Source organism: Trichomycterus rosablanca, chromosome 15, assembly GCF_030014385.1.
Source record: "Trichomycterus rosablanca isolate fTriRos1 chromosome 15, fTriRos1.hap1, whole genome shotgun sequence".
NCBI lineage: Eukaryota > Metazoa > Chordata > Actinopteri > Siluriformes > Trichomycteridae > Trichomycterus > Trichomycterus rosablanca.
In genome coordinates this window covers 13220867-13235331 of record NC_086002.1, presented here as the reverse complement: position 1 = coordinate 13235331, position 14465 = coordinate 13220867, and the positions used below count along the sequence as shown (strand labels likewise).

The 14465-nt window shown below is 39.3% G+C and overlaps 1 protein-coding gene across 1 annotated transcript in view; it reads right to left on the bottom strand.

Moving 5' to 3' along the window:
- Window positions 1-8221: 8221 nt before the first annotated feature.
- Window positions 8222-14465, bottom strand: part of igf2bp2b (insulin-like growth factor 2 mRNA binding protein 2b) — a 92876-nt gene continuing 86632 nt past the window's right edge. Inside the window, exons 13-16 of the mRNA XM_063009423.1 lie at window positions 12718-12792; window positions 11359-11490; window positions 11150-11263; window positions 8222-9472 (exon numbers count right to left, since the gene is read on the bottom strand). Of these exons, the coding sequence (XP_062865493.1) occupies window positions 9374-9472; window positions 11150-11263; window positions 11359-11490; window positions 12718-12792 (420 nt within the window). The 3' untranslated portion in view covers window positions 8222-9373. The remainder of the gene's footprint in view (window positions 9473-11149; window positions 11264-11358; window positions 11491-12717; window positions 12793-14465) is intronic.

Sequence of the window (14465 nt, the reverse complement as noted above, 5' to 3'; positions counted from 1 at the left end):
TCAGAATACTAGGTTGCATTTTTAAAGAAGATTTTTGTTAGTTTGAATGGTTGAGTACTAGGAAAAGATGGGCAATAATATAAAAAACTATTAGTTTTTATGTTATTTTAAACTGGTGGCAAGTAATGCACTATATGTAATGTAAAATGTATTTTTTTTTTTTTTCAAATAATCTGTACATGTATGTATTTTAATTGGTGGTTCTTGTTTATATTATGTAATTGTTTTTCTTCAGTGGTGTTTATGCGACATGACAATAATTAAATTTCAAAACTTAAATAGCATTATAACATAGCAGTCATTTTTTACTCGAGCACAGTTTAAGCAACTAAAAAGTAAATCTACTAGTTATATTGGGTAAAGTGGTAGCCTAGTTGATAAAGCTTTGGGCTATCAACCGGAAGATTGGCAGTTCAAATCCAGGCTCTGCTGTGCAGCCACTGTTGGGTCCTTGAGCAAGGCCCTTAACCCTATCTGCTCCAGGGGCGCCGTACGATGGCTGACCCTGCGCTCTGACCCCAGCTTCCAAACAAGCTGGGATATGCGAAGAAAGAATTTCATTGTACTGTACATCTGTAAATGTATATATGACAAATAAAGTATATCTTCTTTTTCTTCTTATTATTTTTCTTTACATATGCAATAGTTTCACACCATCTTTTTTTAGTCCAGTAATGTTTAAGACATACTACTTTCACCTCATTACTTATGTAAACTTTCTCTTACTCAAAGGGATTTGTTGCTTAAACATAACCTTAAACATAACCCATATTAAGTATAACCTACATAATATATATATATATATATATATATATATATATATACAGACTCATTATATAATAGATTGAGTTTTTATTTTACCACAAGATTCTACACAAAATAGCCACAATGACAAAGTGTTCAAAATGTAAAATATCATATGTACACAAGTGTGCACATGCTTTGATATGACACCCAAAAGTGAGCTGAGGTGCATTTTGTTTTCACTGATACTGCTTGAGATGTTTCTACAATTTAATTGGAGTCCACCTGTAGTAAATTCAACTGATTGGACATGATTGGGGATTGCCAACACCTGCCTATATAAGGTTCCACAGTTGACAGTGCATATCAGAGCAAACTCCAAGCCATGGGGTCAAAGGAATTATCACAACAGGATTGTGTCAAGGCATAGATTTGGAGAAGGGTATAGAAAATTGCTGCAACTTTACAGGTCCCAAAGAGCACAGTGGCCACCATCATTTATAAATGGAAGAAGTTTGGAAAGTTTGGAAAAATCTACCTAGACCTGGCCGCCCGGCCAAACTGAATGATTGGGGAAGATGGGCCTTGGCCAGGGAGGTGAGCAGGAACCCGAGGGTCACTCTGACAGAGCTCCAGCGTATCCTTGTGGAGATAGGAGAACCTATCAGAAGATCAACCATCCAGGGAGCACTCCACAAATCACACCTTTATGGTAGAATGGCCAGACGGAAGCCACTCCTTAGTAAAAGGCACATGACAGCCGCTTGGGGTCTGCCAAAAGGCACCTTGAGGACTCTGAAACCAGCTCTGATAAAACCGCATCTCGTCTGGAGGAAACCAGGCACCGCTTATCACCTGGCTAGCTAATGCCATCCCTAGTGAAGCATGTTGGTGGCAGCATCATGATGTGGGGATGTTTTTCAGCAGCGGGACCGGGGCGACTAGTCCTGATAGAAGGAAAGATGAATGCAGCTAAGTACACCGAGATCCTTGAAGAAAACCTGCTCCAGAGCGCTCTGGACCTCAGACTAGGCCAAAGGTTTACCTTCCAACATGACAATGACCTGAAACACACAGCCAAAATGTATGTGTACCAGGTATGTGTATGTGTGTGTGAGTGTGTTTGCCCTGTGCTGGACTGTCGACCTGTCTACTTTAGTAACATTTAATTTTTACACACACAAAAAAATACACAACTACAAAATAGTTTAGAAGTTGTTTTAATGTGTTTCTTTATTGCTCATGTCCAAGCTGGTAAACTGTGAGGTTTACCCCAAAAAAAGCAAAGAATAAAACTTTAAATGGTTAGTAAAAGATTGTGTCTGCTCTAAAATCTGTGTTAATAAGCACCGTGCATTTACTGGACTGAACTTATCCAAATGTCAGACCATTCACAGTACAGATGCAAACAACGTGAAATAAAGAAAACCGAAAAGAAAAACACCAAAAGAAGAAGAACCACTTAACAATGACAGTTGGGCGGTTGTCTTCTATTTGTTTATGTGGGAACCAATAGAACTGCGAAGCGGCTATTTGGATCAATGTGTAAATAAGCAAACTTTTTTAATCTCAATATACTGCGCACTTTTAGAATGATAAACTAATTTACACTGCAAAACCAGACTTGAATTATACATAGCAATCCTTCTAGTTTTCTCAATTATATTTAGTCTTTTTTCTACTGACTAACAGCATGTCACATATTTAAAGATTTAACTTTAAATATCAAACAAAACCACGTTGGGATAAATCTAACCTAATAAAACCGTACGGATGTTAATAACTCTGCAGGTAGTTCTATGCACTCGGATTAGTTATATTAACCTCAGCACAAAAGTCTTTAAGATCCAGTAATGCACACAGCACAGTTTCAGACGTGAGACACCCATGCCTGGTGCTATACAGCTTCTATAATAATTGTTTTCTTCGTTTTAATAAGAAAATTAAAAAACTGATCGCAAGAGCTTTACAAGGTATATAAAATACGTAGAAAGAAATTTAAACATTGGACTGAGGTACCCTGTGCTTGAGGTAGAAGGTTATTTTTGAACTGGTTTGTGTAACGTAAGCTTTTTATCCTGCATGTGGAAACATATAATTAATTAGCTTTGCTTCAAGAATGTTTACTCTATAACAGTTAGGTACTGCAGTTTTGTGCTACTGGCACTGAGCAGCACCTAAGCAATGTAGTGATATGTCACACAACTGCGTATCCATCACCTTCTCATTGTCAATTACACACATTACTTCAAAGGTTTAACAATATGTTTTTCACGTCAGCATCATTAAAATTGTTACAAATTATTATTAATATTAGAAATGGGCAGCATTTATCACACAAATTTGCTTTTTAAAAATGTGACACATACATACATCATAGAAACAAGCCACAATTGCTTCATTATTTGTAGGGTTCGTTCCTCAATGTATCTATATTCCAGGGCATAAAAATTATAAGCACAAACCTAAATCATTAAAAAAAATCTGAAGGAGAGAAGAAAAGAAGAGAAGGAATGTATAAATACCAAACAGAACTGACAAAACATGGCCCACACACAGGAGGGCAAATGTCTAAGAACCTAGTACAAATATTCCCATTTTTCTTGATTTCAATATAATGATATAATTGTATGTTTTTTTATGTGTGCAAGCTGACACAAACTCCACGAATTTGTGTAAAATACTATGCTCCATGTTATCCCTGCACAATTAAACAACATTACATAGAGCATCTTTTGATGTTACTCAATGCTTTCAATGCTTAGAACTTCTTAATTCTCTTTGATTTTCAAGTATTAGATACAAAGATTTAAGGTGCGTTTTTATCATGTCGCAGTATGAATTTTTTTTTTTTCCAAAAATACAAACCAGACCTGAATGTTCCCACTACACTGCTTTTGCTTACATAAACTCTGTTACTACCCTGAATCTCCAATTTAAATTCATCAGTGAATCAGCAAATAGGACTTAAAAATTTTTTATGCCTTGTTTACTTACCTGAAAAGTGGTTTAGGTTCTTGTCCTTGTCCTCACCTACGCAGCCTTATTTTAAACGTTTTGATTTCTTTTATATTTTTTACAGTTTTGCTGTTTGTATTCGATTGCCCTTTATTCAGCACATTCTGACTTTAGCCATGATTTGATGCTGGAAAAAAAACCCTCATTGTTTAGAAAAACTTTTGGACTTTTGTCACATTTACTCAACTATGATGCCATGATTCCCACTGTCACGGTACTAATTAGTATAAAGTAGGGATGTAACGATGCACCACAAGGCAGTTAAAAATCGGTGCACATGTGTAACGATTCAAATCGGTAATTCATGTTAAATTAATTGATATTCACAAAGGGCACTGGCGCTATTCACCTCACCTGGTTGACATCACTACACAGAGTTGTACGGGATTTTCCAGCCAAATGTATTCATGTGAGGATACTTCCTTAATTTGTATTATTAATTATTTACTGTATTTAGTAATTTTTTTGTGCCAAAGACTGAAAAATTGAGAATCATGTAAATTTTTTAAAGATTTGGAATCAAATTTTTAAAACAAACTTTTTGATCAAATTGTTTTGAAAATTATTGAATAAACTTATTAGACTGATTAGAAGCATTTTACTAGTGGTCTTAGACTGTTGGCCCCCACTGTATGTATACTTAAAGAATAAAGACGGTTTTCAAAGAATAAAAGAACGACAGGATGAAAGATTTAAAAAAAACCCAGTAAAAATAGAAAAGCTTGGCTGCAGACTTAACTATCTTCAGACCCTATTGGTATATCAATTTTGTAGAAATTTTTACATGCAAGCTACTACACTATATGGACAAAAGTATTGGGACATTCTTTCTGATTAACAAGTTCATGTGTTTTAGTCACAATTGCTAACAGGTGATAATAGTAATAAATCAATCATATAAAGGAAATTATATACTTTCAGCTTTACAGCAACAGTTTAGGAAAGACCCTATTGTTCCAGCATTGATGTCCCTGTGCACTGAGCGAGCTCTATAAAGACATGAAGAAAATCTTGGTTTAAAGAAACTCCAGCGTCCTGCACAGATCTCTGATCTCAACCCTACTGAACAGCTTTGGAATGAACTGGAACATTAATCGAGGCTTTCTTGACCAACATCAATGTACAGCCATACAAATGCTCTTTTGACTGAAAGGGCACACAGTCTTGTGAGAAGACTTACTTAGAAGAGAAGGCTGTTGTTATGGCTATTGTAAAAAGATCACGTAGAGGTCACTTTATTTTAACACCATTTGTTTTTGAAATGGGACGCCCAACAAGCTCATGATTAGGTGTCCAAATACTTTTGGCCAGATAGTGTATCTTTAATACTAGTCATCCTCTTTAAAGCCTTAAATAGGACACCGATTATGTAGGGACAATGAGCTGGCAATTAAACAAAGTACCACCGTTCTATCATCATGTGATAAATACTTTACAATTATGTATATTATAAATGAACAGGATCATGTAGAAGTTAAATGTACGGTACTTTGTGCATGTACTGACTCATTTCCACTACAACGTGATGGAAAAAACAATCAGATGAAAATCAGAATGCCACAGATGGAGTATAAAAGACAGAACAGACACTGGTGGGATTACAATGATGCGAGCTGTGTGGCACAGCGTCAGTGGCAGAAGGCAGTTGGAAACACGGTATACATTCGTAAATGTCAGTCCGCCTATTTAGGATGTGATTAAGTGTCCTAAACGCAGCCTGTAGGCAGCCTAATTATTGCACTTGCACTATACCAGACCTTTGCTGTTTACTTTTTTTTACATTTCAAGTGCTTGTGTTGAATCTATGTACAAAAGTCGGATCAGTAACGCCAAACAATTCGGCTTTACCATAATAAGACAATCCAGACTGACAGGAGATTAAATCATCGTCATATCAAGCTGCTTTTCTTTAGAAATTTGGTGGAGATTGATATAATTTTATTTTGGTCTAATTAGCTAAACAAATGGGGTAAAAAGAAACTTAAAAAAGGGGTCCACTCAAGTTTAGGGAGAACACTCAGAAACTGCAAAGGGGTCAAAATAATAAATTGGCACACAGGCTAATAATCTGAACCTACTGAGATCAAACTACAGTTAAAAAATCTATAACAAATAAGCCGACTTCAGAGAAAATACCTGATTAACTAACGACCAGGTCTGGGTGATACAACAATATATTAATATTGCGATATATTTATGTCAATAAACACTTCTCTCTTTAGAGGTAAAAGTCTTGGTATAATGTTTGTACCAGTCCAATTATTTTAGACATTTCAGGGAAGTGAATCGTCCATTTTCCTTGGTGGCACAGTGGCTTAGAGGGTAGCACTGTCGCCTCACAGCAAGAAGGTCCTGGGTTCGATCCCCAGGCGGGGTGGCCCGGGTCCTTTCTGTGTGGAGTTTGCATGTTCCTGCGGGAGCGCCGGTTTCCTCCCACAGTCAAAAAACATGTAGTCAAGTAAATTGGAGACACTGAATTGCCCTATAGGTGAGTGAGTGTGTGTGTGTCTGTCCTGCGATGGACTGGCGCCCCGTCCAGGGTGTTATTGTGTGCCTTGCGCCCATTGAAAAGCTGAGATAGGCTTCAACCCCCCTGCAACCCTAATTGGTTAAGCGGTTAAGACAGTGAGTGAGTCCATTTTCTTACATCTCAAAGAGCATTCAGATTATAATATTCATTTAATATTATATATTTAATGGCTCCACAGCTCCAAGTAGTGTTGGTGGCAGAGTGCTAACAAGCACTTGTTAATTTTTAAAGCATTTTCCCCACAAATCTTCTCCCAATCTAGTTGGATCCACCTTTACTGCCACAGACCTTCACTGCTGACCAAGGTGGGCTATACAGTAACTAACACACACCCACTCCGACATGTGTGCAGTAGCAAACTGCTTCTTTTCACCTGCACCAGGTGGGTTTATATGGAGACCCGTAACACGCACTGAGTCACAAACCAGCCAGCAGAGGTCATCATTGCAGCAGTTATGGCCCTACCTATCCCGGCAAGCCAATTATTGTCCATATAAACATACTTATTAACATTCGAATGTCAGCACTGGTGTATAATTTGTGTTTAAACCAGTGGGTCAAGTATTTAAAGTTGACCCACTTGTGAGATGTAAAACGAGTCTTGTTGTGAACTGTAAGTTAAAATTAATCTACAGCCGCTCAGGGTTGGGGAACAATGCGTGTGTCAGTTGTGAAGCTCCTCAGTAAGCAGTGGAGGGTTGTATCGATAGAGGTGAAGCGTAATGCAATCAGGGTAATTGGATACGACTAGATTATGGGAGAAAATTGGGGGAAAAAAATAATGAATCTACACTGCATGGCAGAGTTAAAGCCTGCTGCAGAGAAATTCCTCTGTGCTTCAATCCAGCTTTCCTTGCTAAATGTATTGATGTTAAAGCTTTGATGTTTTTATTTGAAGAGCTGGAGCGTGAAGAGATATTACATGAGTGTAAGATCACTTTTTATTAAAAGGGGATAAATGTGAACCATTAAAGGAATCAAATAAAAACAAATCAATCAAATTTTACTCAGGAGAAGCATGTATTTTCTCCCAATTTCTAGCATAGCCAATTCGTCGTCCACTGCTGGAGACTCCGATCGTGTCCAAGGAGGGTATATTTGGCTGACACATGCTCCCTCCAATGCGTGCGCAGTCCACCGACCCTATCTTATTCACCTATGCTCGTGTGAGGCTAGTTCCGCACACGGAGAGTCACAGACCGACCCCGGCGTTCCTCCACCTCTGTACAGTTATGTTTTACACTTTTGGTTACATTCATGACAGGAACGGGAGTTACTCATTAAAGAACATTCATCAGTTCACAAGGTTATATCGAACACAGTCATGGATGATTTCACCTCACTGCATGTCTTTGGACTGTGGGAGGAAACCGGAGCACCCGGAGGAAACCCACGCAGACACAGGGAGAACATGCAAACTCCACACAGAAAGGAACCGGACCGCCCCACCTGGGGATCGAACCCAAGGACCTTCTTGCTGTGAGGCGACAGTGCTACCCACTTAGCCACCGTGCCGCCCCCTCTGTACAGACTACTAACCATGGTGCCTTTAAGACCCCACCCCTTTTTAGTACAGTCTTTTCACACCCAGCATACTCTAGTGGCCAATACTGTCTGCTGCTAGGGCGTGCCCAGCCAACCGGGAGCAGAGCTAAGACTCTAACTTTGGTGTGCTAGTGGAATATCCTGCTGTACCACTTGGGAGCAGAAGCGTGTAAAATGTGTAGCCTATTAAAATAAGTCTAGAAACTGGTTTTAAAATAAGACTTAATACTGGTAAGGCTAAGTTGATCCTCACTTCTAGTCACTGTTAATATGGAGGTAAGAAGATCCACTCAGTGTCCACATGGGTTTTTGTGTCATCTGGTGATTGTGTCACCCTAAAATTGACTGAAATTTGCATTGCGTCCAGACTTTCTGTATGTTTGTTTGTTTGTTTGTTTATTAGGATTTTAGTCATGTTTTACACTTTGGTCACATTCATGACAAGAACGGTAGTTACTCATTACACAAGATTCATCAGTTCACAAGGTTATATCGAACACAATCATGGACAATTTTGTGTCTCCAGTTCACCTCACTGCATGTCTTTGGACTGTGGGAGGAAACCAGAGTCCCCGGAGTAAACTTACACAGAAAGGACCTGGACTGGACAGAAAGGACCCACCTGGGGATCAAACCCTTGCTATGAAGTGACAGTGCTACCCACTTAGCCACCGTGCCCTTTCTGTATGTTAAATAACCGGTTTAGGGTTCAGGGTTATGTCTAAGATGTAAAAAACAATGTGTACACCTTATGTATACACATGACTTTTCTGATATTGTACCTTGGAGTTAAGTTATAAGTTAAAAAACTTAAGTTATAGTTTAAAAAACAATATAATTTTTGCTGTATCATCCAGCCCTAGTAATAAGTGCTATAATCCTTGACCAGGTGAGAAATCTGTACTGATTTGGGCAAAACTGAACTTGCTAACCATTTGAATACTTGAATACTAAAAAAGTGCTGCCCTAAGATTCTTAAGTTGACTTTTTAAAAACTAAAACTAAGGCTACAGACGACGTGATACAAAGCACATTATTCTAAGTCTTCTAATTACCACCGTTAGAAAGAGCTACTTATTTTAAAATGCTCTCTGCATCTCCTGCTCGTTTTGTTAAACTCTACTCAGGCTACATTTACACAGTGTGCTCACGCTCGGCCTGAGTGTGCTTACGGCCGCCCGTCAAAAAAAACCCCTTGATGCTTGCTGGTAAGATTGTCTCACAGGCAGCATGACTTCTGTTTATGTAATAAGGTGTGCTTCTTAGAGAACAGATCCAACCCCAGTGGTACCGTTAGACGGCATCTCGACGTCTTTTAGCGTCAGACGGCCGCCGTCGCGTTAACTCGTTCATACGTCGAGTTCAGAGCACTCGTGGATTCTCAGTAAGGCTCTGCCACGTTTTAGAAAGTTCTTTGGTTTCAATCTTGCCGCTTGTTCTTCACGTACCCGCAGTTTTTCGTTCTGTCGCGCCCTTTTGGTCTGCGCTCGGACGAGCTACATTCATAGGCTGCTGCTTGATGACGCCCTCCGCCGGTCACTTGGTGTTCTGCGACGACGTCGACGACCCCTGCTGGTTCTTCTGCTGCTGCTGTTTGACTTGTTGAATGATTTCCCTGATCTTCCGCTGTGCAGTCTGTCAGTCAAAAACAAATGCAAGAGAAATTTAGCAACACAGAACTCACTCTATACTCTCATGTTATATTCACATGGACAACCCCAAATTAGAAAAAGCTTTATTATATAATAAATAAACACAGAGTTTCTTACATTAACTTTGAATTAAATTTTATTGCAGACAGGCTGAACCTGAGATATTTCATGTTTTATTTGCTCAACTTCATTTAATTTATTAATAAACATCCATTCCTGCATTTCAGGTCTGCAGCACATTCCAAAAAAAGTTGGGACAGTAAAGCATTTACCACTTTGTAATGTTTCCATTTCTTTTCACCACACTTAAAAGACGTTTTGGCATCAAAAATACCAAGTGATTTAGTGTTTCAGTCGTTGTTGTTGCATTTTTCATTTCAAAACTCTCCACACATTCTCTATTGGGGACAGGTCAGGACTGCAGACAGATCAGTCCAGTATCCGTACCCTCTTCTTCCACAGCCATGCCTTTGTAATGTGTGCAGCATGTGGTTTTGCATTGTCTTGTTGAAAAATGCATGAACGTCCCTGGAAAAGATGACACCTTGAAGGCAGCATATGTTGCTCTAAGATCTCAATGTACTTTTCTGCATTAATGCTGCCATCACAGAAGTGTAAATGACCTTTGCCAAGGGCACTGACACACCCCCATACCATGACAGAACCTGGCTTTAGGACTTGTTGCTGATAACAGTCTGGATGGTCCTTTTCCTCCTTTTCCAAAAAAGACCTGGAATGCTGATTCATCTGACCAGAATACATGTTTCCCCTGTGTGATGGTCCATCCTAGATGCCTCCAAGCCCAGAGAAGTTGACGCCGCTTCTGGACATGGTTAACATAAGGCTCCTTTTTTGCACAGTAAAGTTTTAAGTGGCATTTGTGCATGTAACTCTGTATTGTAGTGCTTGACAAAGGTTTGCCAAAGTAATCCCTCACCCATGTGGTTATATCAGTGGTGGTTCTTGATGCAGTGCCGTTGGAGGGATTGAAGATCACGGGCATTCAGCTTAAGCTTGCCCCCTTGGCCTTTACGCACTGAAATTCCTCCTGATTCCTTGAATGGTTTAATGATATTATGCACTGTAGAGGGAGAAATATGCAAATCCCTTCCAATCCTTCTCTGAGATACATTGTTTTGAAAATCATCTGGCCATCTTCGCTCATCAAAGACTCAGCCTTTCCTGGATGCTGCTTTTGTACCAAACCATGATTACAATCACCTGTTTAAAATCGCTTCATTATTTAGTTTTTTCATCTCATTACTAGCCCCAAATTGCCCCCATCCCAACTTTTTTGGAATGTGTTGCAGGCCTGAAATGCAGGAATGATTGTTTATTAATAAATGAAATGAAGTTGACCAGACAAAACATGAAATATCTTGGGTTTAAACTGTCTGCAATAAAAAAACCTGTGTTTTTATTTTATTTGCATTTTCCATACTGTCCCAACTCTTTCTGATTTGGGGTTGTAATTGCACCATTTATGAGGAACCCTGGTCCGGCTCATCCCACCCTGAACAACAGCCACGATCCGATGTATTCAAAATCCCAGCTCTGGTGTGCTAGTGTGTTTTACCGCTGCGCCACCTGAGCGGCCGTATTGAAACATTTGATTTCAAATGTATTGATTGTATACTCACAGTTAAAGAGGTGCACTGACCTGACTGGCAAAAAAGTGGCCGATGATCTTCACAAACACCTCATCATTCTCGTCGGGTGTTTGGTCCCGTGGAACAATGACCTCAGCACTGGTGAGATTCTGCAGTTCATTTACCTGCAGCAAACCACAGTAACGTTAGGTTAAGTGTATCCCAGTTGATATTGTGACAGCATGTGCTAACAAAAAAAAACCAAAACCTTTGTTCGTACCGTTTTACCACCCTTGCCTATAACTCGGCCAGCTGCAGCAGCAGGGACTTTGATATGAGTCTCCAGCTTTACTTCTTCCTTAGCTGTAAAAAAGTTCTCCTCCTTCAGCTTCCTGTATATACGACCCTGGGCCTGCAACACACACACAAAAATGTTATTTTTTTAAATAACTGAAAAAAGTTGAGCCATATATAAAACAGTAACATAAATAATCAAGTTTCGTATTCAGAAATCTTTACATTCAGAAATTGACTGTGCAGGCATGTGGGCTGCCCATGCAGACCAAAGTGTAGTTCTTTCAGCCCCTCTGTGCTTCCAGAGCTTGTTTATTATGTAGGTGCCACACCCCCTCACCCCTGTGAGCACATGGTGGAGGAGGCTTTGTTGTCAATGGTGTCAAGCCAATGCCTCCTTATTATGATTGGTCAGTAGTTAATCCACAGCTGCACCTCGTTTCAGGTAATATGCTCATGGCATATAAAGGAGCAGCTGTGGATCATTCAGCAGAGGCTATTTTGGCTTGTGTGGTTAGTCATGGCTTTGACTGGTTACCTTGTTTAAGACTTATCTTGTTCTTGATTTGAGGGTTTGGTGTTTATGTTGGTATTCTGGTTTATGTTTCTAGTCTAAAGCCTTGTTCAGTGACTAATGTCTAGTTCTTGTTTTGTTAGCTTTTGTGTTAGCATGTACGATTTAGCTTAGCTTAGGCTTTAAATTAGTCCTGTCTTGTCTATCCTCAGTACCCGCAGCTTAAAAAACCTGAAAACAATACACCAACAATTTCATTCATTCATTTATTGGCTGTTTTACCACTGCTTTATCCTGGTCAGGAATTGTGGTGGGTCTGATCCTTGGACAAAAGGCAGGAAGCACCCTGGACAGGTCACCAGTCCATTACAGGGCACACACACATACACACTTGGGGCAATTTTAGTATCTCCAATTAAACTGAATGCATATCTTTGGACTTGAGGGAGGAAACTGGAGCACCTGGTGGAGAACATGCAAACTCCACACAGAATAAACCCTGGACAGCTGGCCAGGGAAGTGAACCCAGGCCCTTCATGCTGTGAGGCAACAGCGCTACCTTACTACTGAACAGGTTCTTTAGATCAATTTATATCTGTACTAAATATAAAACAACATTATATTTTTAATAATAAAAGACAACTATTTAATTTGTGAGCTGATGACGGACATCCAGGCTTAGTGCTTTCTTTAAGTAACAAATGTCTGGTAAACATGCTTGTTCTACATGACCATTTTGTGAAAGTATCTGATCTGCAGTAGATAGTGTATAGTATAGTATAGTATAGTATAGTATAGTATAGTATAGTATAGTATAGTCATGTGACTGACCTTAAACTGGGCTTCAGGGGGGCCAGTGATGATGACCATCCTTTCAGGAGCATCCGGGCTGTCTGATGAAGCAATCTGTAATCACATTAAAAAATAATCTATTAGTGCCAATAAGTTCAAACAGTCTTTAAAAATGGCGCAGTAAAAAACAAGTTAGCACACCATAGCTTCTATTCAAATTTCAGTTCAAATCTCAGCTCTGCTACCTGCAGGCTGGGCGCCTACACAGACTACACATGATTGGCTAGTCTTTTGGGTTGGATGCCGGTGGGGATTCCTCATAACTAGGTATGTAACGATACACTCTACCCACGATGCGATGCGAGTCACGATACTGGGTTCACGATAAAAAAACAAATGAAATAAATCCCACATTAAATAAATAAATGAAAAATACAATAAAGAACGTATCCTCACATAAATAAATCTGGCTGGAAAATTCTGAACCTGGCAACCCTGTAGTGACGTCAACCAGGCGAGGTGAATAGCGCCAGTGCCCTCTGCTGTTTAAAGTGAATATCGATTAATTTTACATGTAAAGAGATTTGAATCGTTACACATGTGAATTGATTTTAACTGTCTTGTGGTGCATCGTTACATCCCTACTCATAACTGATGCAATTACGACCTCTGCTGGCTGACTGATGGTGTCTGTGAGCTTGGTAAAAACTGATCATAATTGTGTATTTAAAACCACACTTTTTTATTTAAACACACTAAATTAAAAATAGGTGGATTTATTTAGTAATAGATAGCAATAGAGAGATCAATAGATTTACTGATTAATAGATGAACAGATAAAGTAAACAGATGAATCAGTCTGTTTTGCTACTGTTGATAGTGGAAGACAAAGTCAGTGCAAAAACAATCCTTCGAATAATTCTGAACAGATCATTAACAGTATTATTTTCTGTTTAATTACCCCTAAAGTACATGTTCATTAGCCAATAAATCCAGCCCTGGGACATTTACAGACAGAGGCTTTGCTTGTACAGTTGTAGAAAATGATTCTACAGCTTTTAATAGCTTGATAGGATAAAAATAACCAGTGTATCAGAATATCAAACTAGCATTATAAGGATTCCTCATCAGTGAGCTATTAAATTACTTTCAGTCTGGAAGCCTCAGGAAATGTAAATCCTTGTTTTTCTCATTTTAATTTCTGTTGATATTAAAGGAACACAATTTGCAGCACAAAGTATGAATCATTTTCATTATCTATCTAATGCATGCTAACCAATTACAAGACTTATATTGTCTGTCCTTCCCTAATGCCTTTTATCTCAGAGATCCATTCACACTTTATTTGGTCTTGTTTAGGTTGTGAGCCAGCTGTAGTGGTTGTATAATTTAGTAAATTTGTATGTTTATATTTCTTGGTCTACCTACGTACCTACCTACCTACCTACCTACCTACCTACCTACCTACCTACACTGATAAAGTCAGAGACGATCGCTCATCTATTGCTGCTGTTTGAGTTGGTCATCTTCTAGACCTTCATCAGTGGTCACAGGATGCTGCCCATGGTGCGTTGTTGGCTGGATATATTTTTGGTTGGTGGACTATTCTCAGTCCCGCAACAGGGACAGTGAGTGGACACAGTGTTTAAAAACTCTATCAGCACTGTTGTGTCTGATCCACTCATACCAGCACAACACACACTAACACACCACCACCATGTCAGTGTCACTGCAGTGCTGAGAATGATCCACCACCCAAATAATACCTGCTCTGTAGTGGTCCTGGG